General features: G+C 36.7%; 3 protein-coding genes across 11 annotated transcripts in view; 1 reads left to right on the top strand and 2 right to left on the bottom strand.

The window, feature by feature from the left end:
• The window catches only part of LOC123766193 (cytochrome c oxidase assembly factor 6 homolog), a 38,689-nt gene extending 35,509 nt beyond the window's left edge, over window positions 1-3,180 (bottom strand). For both annotated transcript variants that reach the window (XM_045755145.2, XM_045755147.2), the window contains exon 1: window positions 2,919-3,180. The gene's annotated coding sequence lies outside the window, so the exon portion shown is untranslated. The remainder of the gene's footprint in view (window positions 1-2,918) is intronic.
• Window positions 1,640-2,698, bottom strand: LOC123766289 (tetra-peptide repeat homeobox protein 1-like). The gene has a single exon (XM_045755360.1). It carries the CDS (start codon window positions 2,696-2,698, stop codon window positions 1,640-1,642), a length of 1,059 nt encoding a protein of 352 aa, XP_045611316.1.
• A 364-nt stretch (window positions 3,181-3,544) lies between the features above and the next one.
• Window positions 3,545-24,505, top strand: LOC123766192 (protein TFG). Of its 8 annotated transcripts, none has more exons than XM_069321179.1 (13): window positions 3,545-3,676; window positions 4,857-4,984; window positions 6,436-6,570; window positions 7,113-7,244; window positions 7,868-7,982; window positions 8,515-8,621; window positions 9,926-10,010; window positions 10,727-10,792; window positions 14,576-14,836; window positions 16,710-16,754; window positions 17,609-17,759; window positions 18,978-19,152; window positions 22,296-24,505. In XM_069321179.1, exons 2-12 carry the CDS (start codon window positions 4,925-4,927, stop codon window positions 19,048-19,050), a joined length of 1,230 nt encoding a protein of 409 aa, XP_069177280.1. In that variant the 5' UTR covers window positions 3,545-3,676; window positions 4,857-4,924; the 3' UTR covers window positions 19,051-19,152; window positions 22,296-24,505. The 8 variants fall into 8 exon arrangements, with proteins under 8 accessions (XP_069177280.1, XP_045611094.2, XP_069177285.1 ...); XM_069321181.1 differs by lacking the exon at window positions 3,545-3,676 and adding an exon at window positions 3,807-3,923; XM_069321180.1 differs by lacking the exon at window positions 3,545-3,676 and adding an exon at window positions 3,842-3,957.
• The last annotated feature ends 2,977 nt before the right edge of the window (window positions 24,506-27,482 follow it).

Genomic DNA, 27,482 nt, shown 5'->3' with positions numbered 1-27,482 from the left:
TAATATTAATTCTATATATAAAAAACAATTTTATTACACAATACGTTCAAAGGGATAAATGCATCCTAGGGGTCGATCGCCGCTTTAACGAGCCTAACCTAAGGGCATATTGATACGTGGCTGCCAATTATAAACATTAAATGCTGAGAATAAGAAGTACGTAAGTCAATATTTGACTTTAACTCTTGGGTGGAGAATGCATATGGATGGAGAGAAACCCATACTTGCAGCTGTAGATATTAGCTGCGTGGACATGACACTTGTCGAGCAGTGTTATATCCATGACAGTGATGGACAGTGGACATAACAGTGAGACACAGTTTCGTGGCTTGAACCGGAATCTGAATATCTTTGGGAACTGTACCTAGACGAAACATTGCAATAATCTCGGTAATCTATACGTAAGTGAGGCAGTAAGTTTCATTCGCAGTTTTCTTAATGTTTAATCTGGTTACCAGTCCTCCGGAAATAACCGACCAATCACACCCTGAGGCTCCAGAAAGACGCGTTTTTTACTGGCTCACGCTGAGATTTCTCAGACACATGCAGTTAGTAGTAAACAACTAATTAAAACTCTTCTTGTCATAATTCGTCGTGCTGATCGACTGACTTTAAGAATCTGCGATATTCAAACCAAGATTTCAATTTTTTGTATGTCCGATTTGCGCCGATTTTCCCGCGCAGATACTCCATGCGTTAATTTTCCATAAGCCAATCGTAATCGACCTCTTGATTATATATGGTTATGATTGGACAGAGGAACAGTGTCCAGGCATTTTGACAAGTGGTCCCAAAGGCACCAGCAACGTGTTAGCAAGATGCGATAATTGGTGTGTTGCAGAGGTATTAAGGGGAGATGAGATCAAAGGACAGGTAGCCGGGCAATCTAAAGGCAGGGAAAAACAGACGCGTTGGACACGGGAGACATCTCCCGTCACGAAGGGTGCAGTCGCACCTCCACAGATCTCCAGTATCATCTATTGATTCTGGTAATGGCTCAAAAGGGCCACCACTTACGGGCTATTCATGCCCGTGCCACCTTTTGGGTGGCTTAATCTTCATCAATCATCATCACGCGTTGGATGTTAGTGGGGGAAATGGGTAGAAAAGTTTGTTTGGGTTGGAGAGGAAGCAAGCGAATTGGGGTTGGTGGAGCTTTAGGGAAGGTGGGGGAGGTCTGAGGCCTGGAAAGTAGGGGACGTAGGGGAGAAGGTAGGTTGGTGGGGAAGAAGGTGAGGAAATGGGAAGATAGGCTAGCTATAGAGACGAGAGAGAGAGAGAGAGAGAGAGAGAGAGAGAGAGAGAGAGAGAGAGAGAGAGAGAGAGAGAGAGAGAGAGAGAGAGAGAGAGAGAGAGAGAGAGAGAGAGAGAGAAAACACCTTTTTCTAACCATTCAGAAGCCTTGAAAAAACTTGAATTCAAGGTAAACCGGAAACCCACGAGCGTGAACAACCTCGTACATTTTTTTCCTGACACCAGTGAGAAAAATGTTGAGGCTATGACACCAAACCGAAAAGATGCCATGTCATAGGTTATTCTCAGGGACTAAACACTCTGCAGCGTCACTTTATTATCAAGGACTAAATGATGAACATTTCATATAAATTACAAGAGATCTGAAACAACGCGGTGTATTATCTTAACAACAGATCACACGCAATGCAGCCACAGAAGTAGCTACAGGGCCAGCCACAGAGGCAGCCACAGAAGTAGCTACAGGGCCAGCCACAGAGGCAGCCACAGAAGTAGCTACAGGGCCAGCCACAGAGGCAGCCACAGAAGTAGCTACAGGGCCAGCCACAGAGGCAGCCACAGAAGTAGCTACAGGGCCAGCCACAGAGGCAGCCACAGAAGTAGCCACAGGGCCAGCCACAGAGGCAGCCACAGAAGTAGCTACAGGGCCAGCCACAGAGGCAGCCACAGAAGTAGCCACAGGGCCAGCCACAGAGGCAGCCACAGAAGTAGCTACAGGGCCAGCCACAGAGGCAGCCACAGAAGTAGCTACAGGGCCAGCCACAGAAGTAGCTACAGGGCCAGCCACAGAAGTAGCTACAGGGCCAGCCACAGGGCCAGCCACAGAAGTAGCTACAGGGCCAGCCACAGAAGTAGCTACAGGGCCAGTCACAGAAGTAGCTACAGGGCCAGCCACAGAAGTAGCTACAGGGCCAGCCACAGAAGTAGCTACAGGGCCAGCCACAGAAGTAGCTACAGGGCCAGTCACAGAAGTAGCTACAGGGCCAGTCACAGAAGTAGCTACAGGGCCAGTCACAGAAGTAGCTACAGGGCCAGCCACAGAGGCAGCCACAGAAGTAGCTACAGGGCCAGCCACAGAGGCAGCCACAGAAGTAGCTACAGGGCCAGCCACAGAGGCAGCCACAGAAGTAGCTACAGGGCCAGCCACATAGGCAGCCACAGAAGTAGCTACAGGGCCAGCCACAGAGGCAGCCACAGAAGTAGCTACAGGGCCAGCCACATAGGCAGCCACAGAAGTAGCTACAGGGCCAGCCACATAGGCAGCCACAGAAGTAGCTACAGGGCCAGCCACAGAAGTAGCTACAGGGCCAGCCACAGAGGCAGCCACAGAAGTAGCTACAGGGCCAGCCACATAGGCAGCCACAGAAGTAGCTACAGGGCCAGCCACAGAAGTAGCTGCAGGGCCAGCCACAGAGGCAGCCACATAAGACACCGCAGCAGACATCATGGCAGTCATCAAGGTAGACACCATGACAGACACCGTGGCACTGTTTTGACTGTTCTATAAATAAATCCTTCATTACACAGGGGGTGGCAAGACTTTGTATTCACCCTCTTATAGTATTTCACTCACGCGTACTGTGTGAGTACGTAAAGTAAATATCAAATACATATTAAATATAGAAGTAAAGAATACCAGCTAAAGAATTATACGAATTACTGACCTTGCCCAGGACGGAACTCCACAATAGTTGCCTAACTCTCGGGTGAACAGAGATTCACTGCTAGGTGAACAGAGCCATTAGAAGAAAGAAAACTTGCCCAATCTTTTGTCTCGAATAGAAGTCGAACCCAAGATCCTTGGTTGTGTGACGAGAAGGAAGCCTACTACACTCCCGTTACCGTAGAGGAGTGTCACGTGACTATAGTCACAGAAATTGGAGTGCTGTACTGCGTCACTATAAGGTCAGTGACAGGCAGTGACAGTTAATTCAGGAGAGGTGCCAGTGAATGGGTCGGAAAGTTCGGCCAACAGTGGCAATGGCTCGACTTGGACATATAATCGCATCGAGTTCAAATATAATGTTTGAAACAGGGCTTTTAAATAAACATATTACTAACCAACGTTTTTATTTGTATATATATTGGATTGACCGCACGATTACGAAAAGATCATATTGTTCCAAGTTTTGTGTTAGGTTCGTATTATTTGTGTGTTTGTTAGAATTTAACTCATCTCACAGTTAAAATTAAAATAAAGTATAAAAACAAATTCATGTAACTATTATTGTTCCAGTAACATATAATATCTTAGATAAGAAAGTTTTCTGCGTTGCAGGACAAATTTGGTCTCTGTTGAGAGATTTCCTGGTAGGCTCGTGTAGCTTCGAGGGTTTGTTTACATCCAACTCATCCTAGGTGGGGGCCGCTGACAGCTATTTTATAGAGAAACAAAAAACGGATCACCAACGTGTTTTTAAAAGTAATGTGAGACAAGGTTGTGTACAAGGAAGCAGTGGGAGGTGTAGGGGTTTGTTAAGGACTGTTTTCGCAAATCAATTCTGAGTGTATATATATTTTTTATTTGAGGCTGTGAGTGGTGAGCTGGCAGGGTCATCAGAGTTGTCGGCTTGGTGTGGGCTGGGGTGACTTCGTCGCTCACGTGATGTCATTATCTTGTTCCCTTGAAGACCGTTTTTAACAATAATTTGTTCTGTGAATTTGAAAGGGTTGTTGTTTTTCCCCACTTCAACAATTTCTTTGGTAACTGTGTGAGGGGTGTGTGTTTTACAAGCCAGTATTTTTTTGTTGTAGTTGCTTTAACTTGTAAATTCATTGTGGCTTGGTGCTTTTTTCTGATAATTATCTTGCCTTACCTTCTGATAATTACATTTTTAACCTACCTCGGCTCCTATAATGTCCTCAAATCCCTTTGAAATGTTATATTGTAAGTCATACTGGCTTTGTGCCTGATAATTACCTTGCCTTGCTATTTCTACATTGTTCCATTACATATCATTATGACACTCATAATTAAGTACCGTAGTGGGTCATTCCACTGACTTTTTGTCATGGTTGTTTTATATAGCATTTATAATAATAATATAATAATAATTTATTTAGGAACAGTACATGCATAGTTGCAGCATTACAGTACAAACATTGTTAGATTTAAAGATAGAGGTAGTGCATACAATACCTAAAGCCACTAGTACGCATAGCGTTTCGGGCAAATTATGGAGTTTTCAGGATTGGCAGTGGTTAGACTACTTGCCCCTGTTTTGTATTATGGAAAATAGTCTTCATATTAAATAAGTAGTTTACACTGTGTGGGGTAGAAGAATAGAACAATATAGAATACCTTTGTTACATTGTAACGAAGTATGATTCAACAGGGTATTTTCATCACTTCTGTTCTAATTGACCAGAATACAAGAAACCCACTTAATTGGCAGTGCTGGAAAAAATGGAAGTGGTCAGTCACTGTTGTATAATGTCTGCCTCACTTGAAAGAATGGTTGTCATTGTATAAACACTGTATAACCTAATGCAAGTAATTTGATATTGTTAAATTTTAATATTATGGTATCAATCATTCAATTTATAGCTTCCTGTAAATAATAGCAAATATATGATATTCCTGAATTTTTTCACATGTGCAGAAAGATATACGAGGTGTTACGAGCTGCTCCATTGTCTCGTACAGGGACACTAGCTGGTCGCTAGCATTATGAGTGGGGCTGGCAGCAGTGACAGCGGGCTTGACCTGTCTGGAAAACTCATCATAAAGGTCAGATAATTTTTTTCTCTCTCTTTCAGGCATTTTGAAATGATGGGACAAAAAATTAAGCATTTTAAGTCTAACATTTTTGTATCGCTTCATCCTTGAAAGATGACAGAAACACACTTTGGACTAATCTTACTTAGCTTTGCAGTTTGACTGCTGGATGTAATAGGAGTCATTTGTGGGTCTGGGTCCCCCCCCCCCTTCCACCCCATGTCCCCCCATAAAGAAGGGTGGTCCCCTATGCTGACCTTCCCCTATCCCCACTATGGTCTATGTAGTTAAAATGATCAGCCCAGTTAGATTAATTTGTTCATCGACATGCAAAATACATGTTCTGATGAGATGTACATTCTTTTGGGGGCAGGGGGCCTCCATCACACATCTGGTAAATTTCTACACCTTTAGAGTCAACTCGGGCATCACCAGGTACATGCTCAAACATGTATGCAAGTATGTACAGTGTACATGTAGAGATGGACATTTACATGCATACAGTACATGCATTCACATATACTGCGGTACTGTGTGCATACATATTTATATTTTTGCCTTTGCATTACATTGTTTAATAATAGTATTTTTGAAATTAATGTTTTAACAAACCTTGATGGCAAAGAGTGTATGGCCTGTAGTGATTGATATACAGTACAGTATAGTATGATATTAACAATCTGGATAATTTTTGTTAAGCCTTGTTTGATTTTTTTAATTTGCATTTGGTCAAATTTTTAAATTTTAGAAAATTATAAAATATTGTTGCAAACAGATTATATATTAAGCTTTATTTTGTAATACTGTGTAGTGAATTTTTAACTTTGTTATCTTTGTTTACCACAGAAACCTACAGTATTGTTAGTTGCTTGATCAACCTCTTAAAAATTTGAACCTTGGAGAATTTTTTTTTCTTTGCCAACAGGAATTATAGTTTGGCCAAATTACAGTGCCAGTATTTTTGAGACTTTCCCTTGGCTTCATTATTTTTAATTGTTTGCACAAAGGTAAACCCTCGTAACCAAGAGCAGAGCCAGTTTTGTCAGCTTCGTCTTCCAGATAATTTAGTTTCACTCGATGCAAGCATTATTTTTTACAATAATTTCTTTGCTGAACAATTTTGAGGTGCAACACAAGTTTTAAGAAAACAGTATAGTACTGTAATATCTAAAGCGTTAGAAGGTTAATGATGTGTTCGGGCATTTGGCTGAACTGGGTAGATTCTGGAGAGGCGAGGCAACAAAACCCAAAACAACATTAATGAAGAAAGTCCAATGTGCATTGGTCTAGTCAATTGCACAAGTATGAAGCCTTGCTCAAATTTTTTACATCTTTAAAATAAAAATGTGTTCAAATTCATGTTGGTTGAACTTTCATAAATCGAGGCCTTACTGTAATTGAATCAAGCCAATAATTTATATGTGCAAGTCTTTTGGGAAAATAAATAACTATTGCTTTTTCAGGCTCAACTTGGGGAGGACATCAGGAGAATTCCCATTCACAATGAAGACATGACCTATGATGAGTTGATCCTCATGATGCAAAGGGTGTTTCGCGGTTCATTATCTACAGACGATGATATTACCTTGAAGTATAAAGTATGTTGTCTAGTTTACATCGTGCAGTTAGCATTGCAAAATAATTAAGAGTTTTTCCAAATGGCAGTTGAATATAAGGAATATTGTACATGGAAATTTTGATTTAACAATTCCATATTACCTTGGATAAACAGAATTTCATGTTACTGTATTTCAATTCTGATATTGACATCAGTTCCTCAATATTGAATAAAGTTTGCACTTTTTCTTGTAAAATTTAAGGGGGAACTTTAATAAACATTGTTTTCTGAAGAAAAATAAAAGCTAGCCTCATTCGTAATAACTGGCTTGGATATTTTTCATTTCTATTACAGTATTCGGGTAAAATATTTATTTAATAGTGCTTTAAGTATTTCACAATGGGTGTATGCCATCTCCTCCTTTATATGACTTATTTTATGATAAATCTCTTGGGTTATTTTTACTTGGAATAAGACCATATTAACACTTATGGATTAGAGGAATGCTGTTCTTTATTAAAATTACATGCATTGTGAAAGACTGAGGTAGTAGTGTTGGCTTTATTTATGGTCTATATACAGGATGAAGATGGAGATTTGGTGACCATTTTTGACAGCTCGGACCTGGCCTTTGCTATTCAGTGCAGCCGTATTCTGAAGCTGACTATACTCCTGAATGGCCAGCGGGGCATGGCACAGGGGTCGCGTGTGTCTGTAAGTTAACTTTCAGTTGAAGAACTAAAATGGAACTTTATAATAGTTTAAATATCTGAATGTTAGTTTTAAAGTAATGCATAAGAAAGGTACATTGTGTATTTGTGAATCAGGTTTAGGCTTGGTGTTTGTTTTCAGAATTGATCTTATTTACGGTACTTTAATGAGTATTGGTTGAAATATGTTCATTCGAGAGGCAATGGTATTGGAGATATGGATACAGTAAATACAGATTTCAAATTGGCTGATTGTGAAAACATCTAAATTAGATGTGCCAATAGACCCAGCAGATATTCTCATGCTGGCTAAATGGAATAAATTGAATAAATGAATTTATAGTGCTTAAGATGAATTTACAATAATTGTTTTTTAATATAGGATGGAAGCTAATTATGTAAGGAATAAAGTCAAGGATTATGTATTTTAATTGTACTATATATTTTTTCCTTCCTAGAGTTAAATGTGTAGACTGAGGGACTTTTTATTTTTGTTTATTTTTTGTTTTTATGTACAACTAGGTTGTACATAAAAACCTAGTACAACTTGTACATAAAAACTCTTGTACAACTAGGTTGTACAAGAGATAATGGGAATTTTTATTTTTTTATATTTTTTTTATTCAGACCATAACTGTGAGACGAGAACTACGTGCCATTCGTGACAGAGTAACTGCTCTTCTGGATGCCTTGGATGTTACAACTGAAGTGACTCCCAGAACTATCTTTGAAGCCGACACAGGTTAGTCTCTTTACAAGGCTTGTTGAATTCGGGACGATAACACTTAATATTTATCATAAAGACTGCAGTAAAGGTCCCCATGAAACTTCCATGAAATATGATAGTGGTGTAGGAAATGAGTAGCGAATGTTGTGTGCGAGTAAGGCAAGATTTATCTTAATCGGCACAATGGAAATAAGCTATGGACATTTCTGTGCCTCTAGTGTAATGTCTTTTCAAAAGTTGCAAAAAGTATGAGCTAAGAAAGAATAAAAAAGCCAGTAAAGGTAAGTAGAGAATTATCTTAATGTAAAATAGAATGCAGGTTAAAATGTCCATTTTCAAATTATAATGGATGTAAATAAAAAATTTCCATATTGCCAGCACTTTGTACAAATAAATTACTTAAACTGGGGGCCCCACCAGAAAAGGGCATTTCATTACATTCAACACAAATTCTAGTCTACAGTCTGAGTAGGGTGGTGTTTTTATGATCTTGCACCAAGAGGAGAAGAGTTGACAGAGAAAGCAATACAAAACGACGACATTGCAGGTGTGAGCAGCAGCGTAACTGCTGCAGCATCCCCAGCACCAGCAGCAGCCATGCAGCTGAACATTTCATCAAAGGAATTTGATCCATTGCAGCAAACTGAACAACAGGTAAAGGGGTTTTGTTCAATATAATTTTTTTTTATTTATCTTGTCTTTTATTCCCTTGCTCTTGCTTCTATTCTTGTTCTTTGGGTGGAGTGGGGGATTGGCATCTTGTATATTCTGTGAATGATGGTTCCCTAGTTTAATAACTTTATAAGGGACAAGTTTCTCGAATAAAGGTAAAAGTACATGTTAAGTAAGCATTTAAGTACACTCTAACGTCATTTACTAGCTATTCATATACACGTACCATTTTTGCGGGTTACCTAATTTACAAAAGTTGGTTCCATTTCAGTTTACCAACAGAATGCTGGGGAAATATATGAAGGCGCCAACCATGTTGTAAATTAACCAGCTCATTTCAATTGCAGCCAGCACTTTTTTTTAAAAAAGTACATTTTTTTTCCCTAACCAATACAAATTCTAGCTATCACTATGTAAATAAAGAGGGGAAGAAATTCCATGTTAATTGAAGCATCCATGAATGCCATTGGAAAAAAGTTGTGTATAATAAATATTGTAATAACAATCTACAAGTGGCAGATTGCATCACACTAGCCTCAAAATAGCTTCCACCAGCCTCGTCTTCAAATACCTCTTCTTTCTCTATCCGCCTACTTTGTGAGGGTTTTTATACATAATACATCCATAAAATTTTATCCTAAACAAAATGAACAATCATAAATACTGCACTGCACTGTATATATTGTTTGTTAATGATGAGAGCCATGAATAACATCAAATTTAAATTGTACAAGTTTGTGGAGAGGGTGGTGCTAGAGGTTAGATATAGATTACCTTTCATCACCAGATCTCTGATTAAGGCAAGTTGGGAGAGGTAGAATGTGTCTTAATGTGAGGGTAAAAAAAATATATGTGTGACTACAGATTGTATGGTACCAAGCAATAAGAGACTTAAAGTAGTGGTGGGCTTGGCAGTGGCAGTCCCACCACCACTAACATGTTGATCAGTCAGGTTTAGAAATTAATACTACTATGTAAGCTGAACCTGTATAAGCTATCTTGTCTTAAACATGATGAAATGTTGGAAAAATGGAATGCTTGCATATGATTCATACATAGCATATACAGTACTTATTTGTTTAATTCAATTTCTTCAGATAGGCATTGTGGGAGAGGCAGGCAGTGCTATTGGGTAGCTGTTGTTTTTCTAATCTCCTTTCATTACTTAAACATGAAATATGTGAGAAATTTAGTAATGGGAATTTGGAATTTCATTTGAAAGTTATCCTATACTGTATTGATTTGTCATTATGTAAGAAAGTATTAATTAGCACTTAAACTTACAGCACCAACAGGTCTCTTCTGCCAGTCAGCCACATCCACCAGTTAGCACCCCAACTCATACCACCTCTGCATCCATCCAAAGTGACGGTCAGTGTCATAAGGGGGTAGTTTTCTACAATATTTTATTCTTTATTAAAGAAAACTGTAAAATATGGTTGTTACATCAGACAAAAGTTATCCAAAGGCATTAAGCTGTCATGCTATGATTGACGTGCTTATTTTGTCCTATCATTTTCTTGTATTTCGGGTATATCTCGAAGACTTTCCTTTTGACATAAAGCTCGCATTAGTGATGTACTGTACTATGGTTAAAGAATAATATCTATTGAAAGAAGCCAGTATTGCCTGCTGGAGGCCAGTTTTAAAATGGTTAAATTTATAGTTGGGGAGGGGGAGATTAGAGAAGTTTCACGGCAATAAAAACCAGGGAATATTAGACATTTAGGTACTGCCGTTAGGCAGGAGTCCTAGGTAATGGCCAGATAGACAACTAGGAATCCTTTCAGCATTGATTTGTTATTCCCCAGTGTCTTCCTTGTACCTGTATGACCTGATAGCTGTTTCAAAGTACACATTTCACCAGTTCAAAATGTCAACCTGCTCCAATAGTCAATAGTCTTGTCCATAGAAATGGTGACACTTGATTAAAGGAGCAACAGAGTATCTTGTTCGGAAATTTTTTTTTTTCATTTACACTCAAAGCCTCATTTTTGCGTATTCTATTTAAAATGAAGTTTTGCAAGGTGGACAAAGTTCTTTTCATATCCTTCATGCACAAACTGCCCATTTGGTTTTCTTTTTAGTTTCGGAAATTGTTGAAGGCCCAAGCGTATACCAAGACATCATATCATCTTTTGGGTTAAGTGAAGGTACAGTAATTGGTTATAGAACAATAAGCATGTTATCAACCCTTAGTACCTGCTCATCTTAATTCTGTGAACATACTGTACTGTATTCACAGGAAATCTTATTAAACTAACCTACTAGCAAAAGGAAATATGCTTTGACTTTCATCAAAAACTGAAGCACGGCAATGTTTTTTAAACTATAGAATAATCAGGTTTAATACATAGGTAGTATACTGTACTGGTGAGGGCACCCCTTGCAAATTATGCTTGGTGCTTGTATTTTTGTTTTAGTTTTTTGTGGCCCAGGGAAAAGACAGGGTGGAAGTGGCTTGTAAAGAGCGAGTGAATGTGTTTGTATGAAAATTCACGAGCTGTGTACACCTGATTTTTATGAAGTGGTGGGGTGCTGCTGCTGCGAATGACTGTAGTACAGGTTTTTTTAATATTTACCTGTACATTTTGCAAATGACACAATGAATGGATAAAAGATGATTATCTTTGTAAGATCTTAATAAAATTCTATTTTTTTTCTCTCGGGTTGATGCCTTCCTCCTTGTAAATGGAGAAATGGGACCGGGATATATGTGACAAATAATTTCTTAAATAAGACTCGTGGCTAGTCATGTGAAATAGTAGAAATAATAAGATGGTTCGCTTGCTATTAACTTGTATGTTTCTCGTTTCTTAATAATTGTTAGTTTTACTTTTATTTCAAAGGGTCTAACTTGCCAGAAACTGACCTCAGACCTTGTCAGCTTGGGCTGCATGCTAAATTCATATTTAGTCAATATTTTGCTATCTAGTGGGCAATACGTAATTCCCATTGTGTGCTGCTTGAATGTCTTCTGTTAAATACTGTACTACCAGTACATTATTTACTGTAGACCTGATAACTATGCATGATTAAGCAGCTTAACATGGCTAGCTTTGCACAAGGCTTAAATTACATTATTCATTTAAAAATTATGGTTATGTTGGAAAATCTTTATTGATACAGTATCTGGATTTGATGTTACATAACAAATCACATTTTTTTTCTACTATAGATCTTTAAAGATGGGAATGTCAAGATGCTAATTATGGAAACTATATACTGTATTAAATGCAGTACAATCAACCATATACTGTCCAAACACTTAAAGACCATAACTATCTACAGATCTGTGATTTAAATACAGTAGCCACTTTCCCAAGTACGGTAAACTTCAGCGTTGATGCAGTAATGTATGTCTTGCGAAGTCATTGAAAAAGATTAAATAGTGTTTTGTTAAAGAAAAGCAAACGTAGCCGCATATTAGGACCTCAACATTTTCCTTATAAAAATTTGAGTTGCATTAATGCATGGCTTCCCAATTTAAGATTTTTTTTTTTTTTTTTAAGGTAAGGTATAACACAAATGATTCTGTATAAGCACAAATGATTCTAGTGTACAAAATATGTCAAGGTATTGTTTTGAAGTTGGGTCATGGCAATGACACAAATGATGATGATAACCATCTTGTCTAGGGAGTTTGGAGAGGGGTATTGGTTGGTAACAAAATTATATAAAGCTTAAAAATTTTGTTAACACTGATATGCTTAAGTTTAAAATGCTCTGATAAAAGGGCACTAGTTCACAACATTAATATTTAATAGGAATATGTGAAAGCCACTGAGCGTACAGTACTGTAGTTAGAGTAAAACTCTAGGATTTGTTTTCATTTTGAGTTTGATATGGTTTCACTCGTTCCCTTAATCTTACAGCTCTGCATAAAAATATGACTAAAGGGGCTGGATTGTTTTGTTGGGCATCTTTATAGCTTTCATTTCATGAATTTGCTCTGGAATTTTCAGTAGCTGCATGATCTGGCAAGTGCCTTCATGTATTGACTTGAAACTACTGTATCAAAACTAGGGTATAGCAATATGTACAAGGAAGACTAATATTTTTTGGGTAATGTTGCCCTCTGATGGTAGATGTCAGAATGGCTTTCAATGTCATTTAAGTTGGGGATTGCAGAACCCTGTGCAGTATCTTTGGTATAAGCAGAGGTGCTTCAAAATTTCAGTAAAATGATCTTGTGCCAAGGCTTTGGCAGGCTTTTACAAACCTCCTGGATGCTTCAAGAAGTTTGCTGTTGTGGATATATATATTGCAAGAATGGTTTAAGATATTTTGCTTAAATTTGACATTTGTCTTAAAACTACAGTAAATCATAGTATGTACCTTTCATCACTGCAATCAATTTTAAAATTAAGTTGCAAATTTGTAAAAATTCCAGGGGTTGAAAGTTGTGGAATCTTCGAACCCAATTTGCATTATTCCTTTAAATTTGTTATGGGATGCTTAGTGTTATAGTTAAATCAATTAATCCTCAGTCTTCTGTTACGACTGACTTCAGTGTTTAAATATTGCAAGTAGATAACCGACATCCCTTCTAACCCTTAGCCCCCCTTCCCCTCCCAGTAGGCTGCCTTCCTGTAATACTCTCCTATCCTATCTTCTCCATCCACCGCTGTTTCTATCGCCTTTTCCTCGACAGAGTCTTTTGTCTGTAACCGTAAACATAAGCAAGTTAGGCAAGATTTGTTCCTGACAAAATTGTATTATATCTTGCTCAGTTGTATGCAGAGATATGAACAATTTAATTTCTTGGAAATATCTCTCTTTAAGAGCTTGCAGATGTGCAAAATTGGTTTCTTTGTTTTCTTCTGTCCTGTCTCTCAAAGATTAGGCTGATATTCACATATTTCCAGTCTCTATGACTTAGGGGTTTTCTGAATAAGTTTCTATTGCATTATAGATCAACAGCTGACTCCGTTATTATTTTAGGCTGAATTCCTTCCAATTCTGGAGCTTTAGAATTCTTTAAATTGCCAATATTCTTTATTATTTTGCAGGTGTTAAATATATTGCAACTCATTCTTCTCTCCTGCTTGGAAATTTTTCTTAGGCATTAGTATGTTATGCAGCACTTTTAATATGAATATTGACTATTATTAACTGACCAAATCTCTAGAATCATTGTCATCGGTTATAATTTTCTCATATTGAGGGTTCTGTCTCGAATGATCATTTGTTACAGTACTTATTGTGTGTGTGAAAAAGGACTTTGTTGATATTGCAAGTGTTTGTATCTTTTTGGCTGATCTGATTTCCTGGATAGTTGTATTCAATACTGGTTTTTTTTTTTTTTTTTTTTATATAATGTGTGATTCTTGGTGGGTCAGCAATTCTTCCAGTCTAATGAATTTATATCATAAAACATTTTCGACAAAATTCATAAGTTTGGTTGCTACTGTTCCTTTTGTGGTGCCCATTTTCTTTAAAAGTTTACACATGATCTTTGTGAAGTTAGCTCACTGAACTTTTTACTCAACATCATTCTGTCCTTCTCCCAAGATGATGTGCCATCCCGAGGTTAACTCGTTTAACTGGCTACAATCCAAGTCTATCTAGTTCTATTTTCAATTTAAACTTGTTTTCACATTATAATGAAACTAAAAGGTTCCAGAAGGGTTCAACCTTGGTCATGAAACATGTTGTATGTAGTGATAAAGGGCAGTCAGGCTCCTCACAGCTGTCAACACCCACTCGGATGGTTACTTCCAGAAATACTGTAGTAAGCAAACTCATCCTAACTATTTCATTATGAAGAAATGCCATTGATAAAGGAAATAATTGAGAAAAAGTAATTCCAAAGGGAGAAGGTTGGAAATCAGAGCAGTTTCATTAGCATACTGTAAGACGTCAAGATTCTTTTGCCAAGTAATTTTGTCAATTAAACAAAGGCTTCTCTTTTACACTTCCATAATAACCTTCAGGTGAGGTATCTGTGCACCAAAGTACCAAGCAGGGAGAGGGTAGTACTAATGCATCCGGCAGCTCGACTCCAGCCCCATACCAGCATGTTCAGCAGTCGCAGCAGCAGCAGCAGCAGCAGCAGCAGCCACAGCAGCAGCAACAGCAGCCGCCGCAGCCACCACAGCAACAGCAGCAGCCACCACAACCCCAAGCACAGCCTCCCCAACAGCAGTCGTCCCAGCCAACCCAACAACATCCTAGCTACCCTAACTACACTGCTGGTGAGATGTCTGTATAGTACACTACAGTATTCTTTTAAAAATGTTACAACACCTCTCAAATCCAAATTTTCTAAGAAATTATTATTAGTATGGTAAGTTATTGTTTTTCTCAGTATTAAATGCTTAGCATGTAATTTTTTTTTTTTTTTTTACTGCTGCATTCTTCTATTGTGAAGACAGAAAAGACATTAGTTAGATGTAATATACAGTACCTCCAAATTTTGTAGTTTGATCATAATGTTGCTAGGAATAAATTAAAACTAACTATTAAAACTATTAAAATTTAATCTAGCACAGAGATATCCCCCATTGGCAATTTGTAAGATGAAGTATGATAAATAGTATATACAGAGTTCTGTACTGAATGGCCACTGCTCATTACCACCACCAGGAGTCAGCACCTAAACTATAACATAGTATCTAGGTCCAATCTAGTTATTTACTGTGTGCATTTGTGGCAGGCTAGGAACCAGATTCTGTCAAGATGCTTGTTACATCTTTGCAACTCTGTACAGTGGGCTTGTTCATTCATGTGTCGTTTAAACACATATTTTGTTTCGTGGACTAATCTATTTTTTCCAAATTTGGCTGTTGGTGGCACTAGGGGTGGCACTATTAGAGTTTTTCCACTAAATAGTTTTGTGGTTCCTTAAGTTGTGCTCGCTGTACCTTGCCGTTACCCTCTGATCATTTTAGTGATCCTCTTACACTTTAACACCATGGTCTCCTGCACTAAAGTGCATCACTTTCAGATGATTTGCAGGTTGGTAAAGTTCAGTCACCCACAGGTTAATTCTTTGGCTCTTACATTCTGGGAGTTCACAGAAAAGAACATGTTTAATGTGGTGGTGTCCTACTGACATCTCTAGGTTTCTGCTGGAGATCGAGGGTTTTGAAGGTCAAACTTTCACCGCATGTTATGTGCAACGGTTTTTTGCTAGAGTTGTCATTGTAATCATTCACTTTTAGCAAGGGTTTGTGTGGCCTTACCTCTGTGGGAGCATATTGTACTTTTTCAAGCTCAGGTGAGCATATTTTACTTTTTTTTTTTTTAACCTTCATTTTATTTTCAGGCACCTTAGTGCCTGCCCATGGAATTAGCTCAGAAAAAAGCTTCAAAGTTTCTGTGAAAGCTCATTTCTAGGCATGGCCCTCGGTCACTCTCGATCTATCCCTTCATTGCATTTTCTGCTTGCCTGTGTTAAATATTCTTGTCAGTATGTTTGTTACTGGACTGAACTAAGGTACTGTGATCTAGTGTAGATGTAACCACCCGATTGTGATCAGAAGTGACCAAGGGAGTTGATTAGTACAAGAAGTTACTAGTGCTTCTCAATAGGTACGTTTGATCTTTAGGAGCTTTCGAGTTACTGTACGCATTCCCCACGGAGGTAATGCAGCTTACCAATGCTCCCTAGCACCTGTATGGGCAAGCAGGAGCTTGTTTAAGCCAATCCTAAGGCATTGTTGAATGTTCTGTTCATCAGTGTAAATTCTGTCCTTTCTAGCCAAGTGTGTCTTGTCTTGATTTACATTAGGGAAAAACCAAGGATCATACATGGAATAGGTACTAGAATATTATTTTTGCATTAATATCATTTGGCCAAATTTTGGTATTTATTGGTCAGTTATCAAGTTTACCTAAAAACAAATTCGGTTGAATCCAATTATGGAAATATTTTCCATGCAGAAAATAGTTGTTACATCGTGTTATTATGCATGAGGCAGAGGCTTGTGCTGGACTGGATTTTATTATTACAGATCATCCAAAATACTAACAAAAAAAATTATTGCATGTTCAATATTTCTCAGATGAGAGTTTTTAATGTAGCCTTATTTTTTTTAGTTATATTATTTTGTGAATTTTCTTCAGCTGCAGTTTCTGCTACTCATCCTGGACCATATCAGCAGTACCGAGGTAATTCCTTGTGCATCTAGGGCCAAGATAAAGATCCTTCTTTGTGACTGATAGGGGAAAAAGTTCCCGTGAAATTTTAAGCATGCCCTGCTTTTGCTATCTTTACTTTAGATATAATTATATATAACTGTTGGTTTTCTAGCATTGTGATTTCTGGCACAGTAATATAATTACAGTACAGTATGTATAGTATTAATGGGAAAAAGGGAAGAGTTAGTGGCTTGATCAGAACTCTAATATACAGCTATTTTTTGTGTAGTAATCTTTACTATATAAATAACAATTCTTCTTTTCAAAATATTATTCCTTTATATTTCAGTTTATCTCGGATTTATGTGAAATGTGGATATCACCACTTCCTATGTATTAACAAACTAATTGCATTTCGATTGTTTTGATTATTAAAACATTCATTTTTACCCTGCTGGAGTGAGAGTTGGTGCTTAATTTTAACTGTGTATCTCAACGCACAGCTGTTCATTATAATGCATACAAACAATGGATTATGCAGCATGTATCTTAAACCTATACATTCTCTTGCCCAGACCTTGAAAAGATATAGTAATTTTAAAAGGGAATATGGAGGTTGTAGAAAACTTTGTGTGTAGATGCTGTGTCCATGATACTGTATATAAGAACTTCTACAGATTTTTACTAGTACTTTCTGGCACTTGTCCTCATTAACAGAAGTGAGGGTTTAGCAGTGAGAGAAAATAACAAGGTGTATTAATAATAATAATTAATAATAATAATAAAAGCTATGAAATTTCAAAATTTATTCAGACTCAGAACTGTAATAGATATTGTAATTATTAAAAAGTGAGGGAACAGAATAACATCCTTTGTCCTTTCAGGTCAGCATTATGTTGGTGGTGGATCAGACACGAGTGGGGGTCCTCCTCGGAGTACTATGGTCCCCACCAGTATGCCTGGGGTACCTACTACTGTGCCCAGTATACCACAGTCTCAGCCATCACAGTACTATCCAGGCTTCCAGTACCAAGGGTAAATGAAGGATTTCCTTTATTCACTTGCAGTATATTTTAATTTGATACTCGTATATTTGCATAAAGAACATTTTTTTTTTTTAATTTGAAAGGGACATTAACACTTTCACAGCCCAATGACTGTTTTGATGTCATAAAACCAAAATATGGAATAGGCCCTATGATGCAAACGGCATCAAATACTGTATGTATGGACAGCATGTTCAATATAAAATTTGTAAAACTTCCATTTATTGTCTGAATACTGTGGGACGTTTTAAAATGCACGCCAACATCTTCCCATGTTCAATATATCCCACGTGGCATTCTCACCCCGTGGTTCGGAATGAATAATGACTAGAAACGACGAAGAAAAGCAGGTGTTGTTCACATGACGATGAACTTTATCTTATACTATTGGTAACGTTGTTCTAATATTTGTTCTTATATGCAAATATTCCTTTAGGGCATTCTATTGCAAACAATTTGATATCAAATTGAACGACGTAGCACAGAAAATTAATGTCACAAAGCGGAAAAGAGTATAATCATACTTATGTGGTGGCGAGTTCACACTCATCGCTCCGCCAACCTTGAGGTGGTACGGGGGGTCGTGCACTGGGCATGCAATAGTGTTAAAGAAATTTTAGACCACTGTTAATCTTGATTGAATGGAATTACTACACAGTTAGAATAATTTATGCTGATTTGCAATCATTTTTAATGTAGTGTTCAAATGTAAAGGCATTGATGTAAAGTTTCAAAGTACAGTATGTACATGACTAAAGGTATTAGGTATGCAGTACCAATGCTGTATAAATAATATTACTATGTCACACTTAAAGAGTTCTCTATATTGGCTGTTTCTTTGTCTCACGCTCATGAAGAAGTGTGTAACTCGATGCTGAGCGGCTGAACTGGTTCCAGCACCAGAGCTCTAAAATTACAGTGTAATGTAACTTAACCAAAGGCTGGCTGTTCATTTTTTAATGTAACTTAACCAAAGGCTGGCATGTTCATTTTTTGTTTTTCTTTGTTTTGCTACATAAATTCATAATGTTTAAATGTGCAGCTTTTACTTTCTTGGTTTGAAACATTTTATTCCTTGAAATATTATAGCTTTAAAATGGGCATAAATCTTTTTAAAATAAGATTAGAGCTTGGTTAGATTATTCGGGATTAACTTCTTTGACCTTATGCTGTTGAGATTTGGAGAAGCATTGCATTTGTATTTCAGGTATAGTGTACCGAGCAGGCCAGCCCGGTGGGTTCAGTCAGCAGTACCCATCAGCTCAGCAGTTCCCAGCTAGTTACACCACCCAGTCTGTCCCTCATAGTTCTGGTGCCACTCCAACCGTACCTTCCCAACCTACACAGCCAGGCCCTCCTTCCGGACCACGACCTCCAGTCAGGTTTGAATGTTTCCGTGCTTTGGAGTTGTCAGATTGATTTTGATTGTTGCCGCCGAAGGCGGCTAGTTTATTGTGCACCCCATACTCATCCTGTGAGCGGTAGTGCAGAAGCATTACAGAGGGCACAAAAGGTCTTTATGAGACCTCATCTTAGATTATTACATAAACAATTTCATCTATCCTTCACACCTTGTAGTTACAATGTCAGCTAGTTACAGAGAAAGTGCTATTTCAAGAGCTATATATTTACAATAAGTCATCATACATTAATGGTAGGTCTTATCGCTAGTACATAATAGTTTGACCAATGAGGATATTACAGAGTCATAGGGGAGCTTCTGTTTATTATTAGTCCTCACAATACACTACTTGTTTCTGAATCTCATATGTCGTTCATCTACTGGAAGCGAAATGTGGATACAGTGCAAGGATTTCAGGTAATTTATCCATGGTAATAAGATAGGTTGTCAATATCTCCTTTTCCTAGCTTTTAATTATTCCTATGTATACTCTCAAAGCTGGAGCTTAAATTTACCTGTCGGTTAAAATCAAAATACAAAATCCCGAGAGTTTAACCCTTGGACAGTGGTTATGAGAATATTGCCTATGTTCAAAAAAAAAAAAATATTAATTTGTATGCCAAATGTAAGAAACTATAAATAATTGAAAACAATATTTATAATTTCACTGGGTGGAGGCGCTCGGGAAAGTTGTGTGGTAGACCTGTCTGACGCTTGTCGACACCTGGTGCTCGGCTTTGTTGACACTTCCTGTTTTATCCTCGTATTTTTCACTGATTGTTTTCACTTGTTTCTCTTTATTTAAAAGGGTATGTGTTGAGTAACTTGATAAATCACATAATTCACATAACATAATTGTTTCAATAATACATTTCAAATGATGATTTGTTTACCTGGTTTACCAGTACAGCTGTACTCCATTACAACCATAAGAGAGTGGTGAACAGGATATTAACACAATATTCAATGGTGTCTCTAGGTGTTGACATATGGTCTCATTGGCAGCATATAGCCGAGTGTAGATTGAAAGAAAGGTGCAAGCCACCAATATGGCATGCACTCAAGCGCACACCCATGCACACTCGCACTCTCTCACTCTCTCTCACACTCTCTCACACTCTCAAATTTCGCTTAAATTGCAAATTCAAGCCCAGCTTGGTAGTTGGTTAAGGCAGGCATCTGGGACTTGCAAGAACTCTGGTTTAGTCATGCCATTGCTGCAAACTGTTTTTCATTCTTACGTCATGCCATTGATTTCATTGTGGTCATTCACATATATCTTTCCCGGAATTATATTCCCACTGTCCCAGAATGACAATCACCAGTGTTCTGGGTGAATCGTCAATCTAGGTGAAACACCTGAGAGCATGAAAGATCGAGCCACAGAGATTTTACAGGAAAGAGAAAGGGTTGAATGCATCTATCTGGACCTAAAAGAAAAAAAAAAAAAACTTTTGACAGAGTTCCACATAAGTGGTTGTTCTGGAAACTGGAACATACTGGAGGGGTGACAGGTAAGATTCTAACATGGATGAAAAATTTTCTGATAGAAAAATGAGGGCAGTAATCAGAGGTAATGTATCAGGACTGAAGAAATATCACAAGTGGAGTACCACAGGATTCAGTTCTTGTACCGGTAATGTTCATTGTCTACTATAAACAATCTATCAGATGGAATACAGAATTATATGAACATGTTTGCTGATGATGCTAAAATAATAGGGACGATAAGTATCTTAGATAATTGTCGTGCCTTTCAAGAAAACCTGGACAAATAAGTATATGGAACCACCACTTGGCAAATGGAATTTAATGTAAATAAATGCCATGTTATGGGATGTGGCATAGAACATAGATCCCACACAACCTATAAATTATGAGAGAAATCTTTAAAGAATTTTGATAAAGAAAGAGATCTAGGGGTGGTTCTAGATAGAAAACTATCACCCGAGGATCACATAAAGAACATTGTGTGGAGAGCCTGTGCTACACTTTCAAACTTCAGAATTGCTTTTAAATACATGGATGGCAAAATACTAAAGAAATTAACAATGAAATTACTGTAGTACAATGTGTGTACTAAAGAAATTGTTCACTACTTTTGTTAGACTAAAACTGGAATATGCAGCTGTTATATGGTGCCCATATCTTAAACACGTCAAGAAACTGAAAAGGGTGCAAAGACATGTCACTAAGTGGCTCCCAAAACTGAAGGACAAGAGCTATGAGAAGAATTTAAGGGCATTAAATATGCCAAAACTAGAAGATGGAAGAAAGAGGCAATATGATCACTATGTACAAAATAGTAAAGGAATCAATAAAATTGATACGGAAGAATTCCTGAGACCTGGAACTTCAAGAACAAGAGGTCATAGATTTAAACTAACTAAACAAAGATGCTAAAAAAATATAAGAAAATTCACTTTCACAAACAGAGTGGTAGATTGGTTGGAACAAGTTAGATGAAAAGGTGGTGGAGACCAAAACCGTCAGTAATTTCAAAGCGTTATATGACAGTGTGCTGAGAAGACGGGACACCACGAGCGTAGCTCTCATCATTTAACTACACTTAGGGTAATTACACACACATACATGATGGCAGACTCCTCCTAGTACATGTAGCAATGAAATTGTAGCAGGATATTTTTCAGGAGTTGAGGTAAACTCCATTATGTCCACATAAACCTATTATATTCCTATTTGCATCATAACGTGTAAAACCCAGACAATAATTGTTTAAATCATCCATTAATGATAACAGCATTTCCCCTGTGAATCAACATGTTACAATGTCAAGAGATTAAGAAATTTTTATTCTACCGTTAATTCATATGTACGCTATGTAATATGTATTATTATATGCGTATGTAACGTTGTAGAGATTATAGTATGCAAGAGATTCTGATATATCAATACAATATACCAGTATATTGTTTATTATGAAATGCAAAGTTTAAGTATTGTACAATACTGCATTGAAAATGTTACTTTAACTATACAAATTTTCAATCTGTAATAACTGATGAAAACACGGCTTGCCATTTTGCTTGACCTTAAATGTGTCATCATTGTATCTTGAGTTGTTAATAATATATAATTAAGCCAAATTATTTTCTTGTGCAGGTATCCCAGTCAAGCAACCCCTGGCTACCATACCTGGACTCCACAGTAATCGGGGCTATTATTGTACAAGACTTACCTCAAATGCCAAGCTGAAAGTTGGATGCAAACTTACATTCTTTGTATGGGATTAAGAAAAAAATCATTGCTGATGTTTAAAAAATATTTCTTAAACTAAAATGACATTAATTCACACACAACAAAAATTGGTTTTATATTGAGAAAGATGGTTGTGAAATTTTCTAATAATAACAAAAATAATTATGGTGGCATCTTTATTATAGCAAATGTAATCTTGTAAAATTATACTGTGTGTGTGTGCTAAATTTATCTAAAATCATAACTTGTGTTAAAAGACATCATACTTCTAAAGTTATTTTTGTTAAGATTTTCTTCTACTGATACAACTGGCTTGAGTTGTTACCCATATTCTCCCTGATAATTTGATTTTGACCAATAAATTGCTTCATTTTTATTCATAACTTGAAAGATGGATTTTTTTTACTTTTGTATTTCCTAAGCTTTAGGCCAGATTATTACTAGCAGAATGGTGCCAAAAGTAAATGATAGCAATAGTTATGATTCATATTGATATTTTAGCTCTGAATATAAAGCCTGTCTTTTTTTAAAATCTAGTTCTATAATTAGTTCTAAAAACATTTTGAGTACTTGTGCTAACTGCTACACTAGTGATCAGTAAGCTGAATATTTAAATGATTTGCAAACATTATGGAATTATCAAATTTTGTAGGTTTTTCTATTTACTGTAATGTGTAATGAATGGTATTATAATTTCTTAGTAATTTGGTGGTAAAATTGTAAAGGGAAGGAAATCCACTGTGATCTAGTGTAGCCAATTGTAGCCTAATATAATATATTATTTGGGCAAGTAATTTTTAATAGAACTTATATTTTATAATACAGTCTGCATAAGCCGATTAACATGGTTAATAGGATCAAATAGCTCCAAAGATTCACAAAGTGTGCATATATATAACTACATTATTAGTAATCATCAGTGAAGTTAATTTTGTTTAGTAACTAGCACAGTGTTTTTAGTTGCCTGCGTATATCTGTAATGCTGTTATTGGAGTTACTGTCCAATTAGTTATTGGAGTTTCTTAAGGTATAAATTTAATACACTTGTTTAAGGCTTGTGGGTTTGCAAGGTTGAATACTGTACCTCAACACCCCCAAATACACTTGTAAATAAAAATAATTTTTTATAAAGTGTGCTACTTGTGCATGAACAGTATTGGAGTGCATTCAGAATCTTCATAATGCATAACTGCTAACCAGCTTGTATTCTTTCGGTGCTTGAAGTACAAGTGGTAAACATTTTTCTGAAGAATTCTGCATCATTGACTCCCAGATGACTGGAGGAAAAACCATATATTTGTCTTGTGTATATAGTCATTTTAATTATTTTCATACACTGTAGATATAATACTTATTAAAAATATAATTTGTATGTTCATTATAATGTGTGTAGAAAAAAAATTGCCATTTTTGCATGCTGCTTACCATATATTGCATACATATTTAATGAGCAGTCTTGCAAAGTAATGTTAATTACTTTTTTCATTTGGTGTACTGTTGTAATTGTTTTAGAACTGGCAATACTTGTGGTTGACTTACAGTATTGGCTTAAAAAATTGTCTTGTCTTGAAACATGAAAGGGTGGTGGTTGTGTTCGAGCTTCGGAGTAGTGTCCAGTTGTCTCTGTGAAAAGACATTTATAAAGAGTGTAAAGTCAAATATTTTATGTAGAATTCAGAAATTGATACTGTAATGCTGTTAAAAATTAGTTTCTTTTTGGTAAAGTAGTTTTAAGCATCATTTCAAAGGCTATTATCAGAAGTGGTCAAGTTTTAACTAAATGGTAAATAATCTTCACAAATTGATTACTAGTATCCCAGAATGGTTCTTTATTTTTAAGGGTTGCTTTTGGTTCCCAGCGAGGTGCGAGTTCACACAAGATATGTAATGAGGCAAGTGTGGAGGGAACATGGTTGTATCTAAATGTGTTATGGACATATTAATATTTTGATAGCATTTGATATATGTTCATTATAGAAACTGAAACATTAAGCATTAGTTCAAGGATTTATATGTGAATCTGTAAATAATTTGTATTATGCATTATTTACTTTTTAATAGTGAACAAAAATTTGAAATTTATATTTTAAGTTTATTAAATATATTTCATCACACCGAGACATTTACTGTATATCCTCAACCACAGTAACCATCTGGTTTTGTTGCTAATTAAGTTTTTAATATTAAATAATTAGACTTATGAAATATGTACAGTATTTTGATATGTACTATGCTGCTAAATATATAGTGTAAATTTGGATAAGTTTTTAAATTGCTTCTTAAACTTTGTTTTAAAGTACTGTACTGTACTTTGTGTATTCAATTTTAACTACAGAACACCATAAGAAAGAGGCTAATATAAGATCTGGAGAAAATGGCATTTAACCCAAAGCCAATCTTGGTTTAGCGATGAAAAATCATGCATCACAGCTTGTTTAAATGCAATGATGGGAGAGGTATATAGTTTTTAGAATGTCGGAAAGTTTTTTGATGTGGTACCCCATAGACTAATGCCCAAAATGGAGAGACAAGAGTGACAAGAAAGATGCTACGGTAATTATAGGAGTACCTCAGGCAACAGAAAACAGAGACACAGTGAGAGGCGAGATCTGAAGTGTGATGGGATGATATTAGCAGTCAGTACTAGGGGTAGTTTTAGTCTTAATCTGTCCATGATTTACCAGAGGGAATGCACTCCTTTAAAATGTTACCCATTACTAATTCCAAATTATGTACAGTACTATTTAATGTGACCTATCCATTAAATTAATTGCTTGGCTAAAACAAATGGAATACAAAATATATGTAAATATATTAAAATCTTATGAGATTAAAATACGTAAAATTGGCAATAATGTGTTAAATTAAGTTCAATTATATATAATTAGTCCAAATATATTTGTAAATCTTAATTTTATCGTAATTATAAAGAGTTTAAAATTAAAAAACTAGGTGGAATCAACTGTCAATTGATTAATAGACCAGAGTTTAATTCCCTACAGGGTGAGGCATGTGAGCATGTTTCCTTACACTTGTTGCCTCTGTTCATTAAAAGCAACATAGATATTGTTCCATAGGGTTGTAAACCCATGGAACCGTCTACCCGCTGAAGCCGTAAATGCCAAAACTCTGCTGGGGTTTTAAAATACAGCTGGAAAAGTTGATCAGGGCAAATGAGGGGAGGGGGTGACCTTTCACAAGCTGCCGGCTTCCTGCCCTCGTGGAAGCCACTATTATTAGTGGCCCTCAAGTGAGTTAAGTAGCTGCTGTGGGTTACATCGTAGTAAGGGAAGTTAGTTGGCACGTAGTGGAGTCTTAAGCCTCACAGCTATAGGCTTCCTGTCTCTTGACAATCGAAAATTAAAATTATTATTACTTCTGTATAGCTATAGTTATGTAAGCCTACAATGCCTGTTTATCTTAAGTATAAATTATTAAGTATAAGTATAAATTCAACGATTTTGTTTTAAGTTTCACTTTTGTAGACAAGGCTGAAGTTCATAGATTTTTCTACTCTCCTGAAATTTACGATTAAAATTATATGTAAAATTAAAATTATATAGCCTATTGATGACACCAACATAGTATAAAAAAAATCCATTTCAACGGTTTCTACTGCTCTGTCTTCTCGACATCGGATGTTCAATATAGGAATAAAGTTTTTTTTATTATTATTATTCTTTTCTACCACAGACGTGGCCACACATTTACAATGCTAACTAGCATATACTGTATACATTTTCTTCTGTCCTCCATAGACAGGGTGAGAGATTTGTCAAACATACTGTTCAGAGTAACGGAGTGCGAATAGCTTGAGCAACCTCATCCCTTTGTGTGTGTTTTACCTCAATAAACTTATTTCAATTTCAATTTCAATTCAATACAGTTCAGAGATTTATTGAGCAGCCACAGAAGGTGATCGTAGTGCTTTTAAAATATTAGGCTAAGCTATATACTTAAATACATAGATACACAGATTTATGAATGGAATAATGTGATAGCCAAAATATGGTTGACGTATTATAAATATAAAAACAGGTGGAAAATGCTAAGTTTTACTTTGCATCAATCAACGTTTTATCACGTTCCGCATCCTTCAAGATAAGACGGATGGTCTTATGACCACATATTATCTTTAGTTCAAATGAATTTTAATCAGGTCCAAAAAATTTCTACCAAACACAAAATTGTAATTTATATGTAGGCTATCGGTCCCCAGTAAATGCAAAGCGGTGTCTAGAATATTCCAATAATACGGCCTCGAAAGATTATATATAACAGTAATGACATGATTCCGAGACGCATATATACAAATTATTTTGCCAAGTCAAATATTTTGTATCAGGAATAGAAACAAGCTCCTTTAAGAAGCTTGGCGCTCAAACCACAACCAATCAGAATAATTATATTACATCAACTAATAGAAAAATAGCCTTTGCATTTGATGGCAGCCAGTCGAAACACGTGTCTGATGCTAGGCGATAGTAAACCAATCAAAAAAGACGTTACAACAAGAGTTTCCCACCAGCCAACCAATCAGGGTACACGATGTAGTAAGAGTTTCCCGCCCACCACGCGCCCCGAGCAGCCTCCGGGCTCCGGCCGGCCGGTGTCAGTTGCCCACTACCCAGCAGGCGAGGAGCACGCGCGCGCCGAGCAGGTGAGGGAATTGTTCTATATTTTACCTTTTACTTGATCTTCATTGCAATATAAATCATAATTAACGAAGACATTGTTCGCGCGGGGTAATTTAGATAGAACAATGAAGTATTTAAGGTATAACTTGGCCAAGAAATGTGATTATAAGTGAAGGATGCAATGGCGCCATTTACACTTAGGCCGAAACATGTTTTATATTCCAGGAAATTTTGTAGAGCTCCACGAAGACTTGCAGGAAACATTGTAGAGCTCCACGAAGACTTGCAGGAAATTTTGTAGAGCTCCACGAAGACTTGCAGGAAACATTGTAGAGCTCCACGAAGACTTGCAGAAAACATTGTAGAGCTCCACGAAGACTTGCAGGAAACATTGTAGAGCTCCACGAAGACTTGCAGGAAACATTGTAGAGCTCCACGAAGACTTGCAGGAAAC

This window comes from Procambarus clarkii, chromosome 9 (assembly GCF_040958095.1).
Source record: "Procambarus clarkii isolate CNS0578487 chromosome 9, FALCON_Pclarkii_2.0, whole genome shotgun sequence".
Classification (NCBI taxonomy): domain Eukaryota; kingdom Metazoa; phylum Arthropoda; class Malacostraca; order Decapoda; family Cambaridae; genus Procambarus; species Procambarus clarkii.
This window is presented reverse-complemented; position numbering and strand designations above follow the sequence as displayed.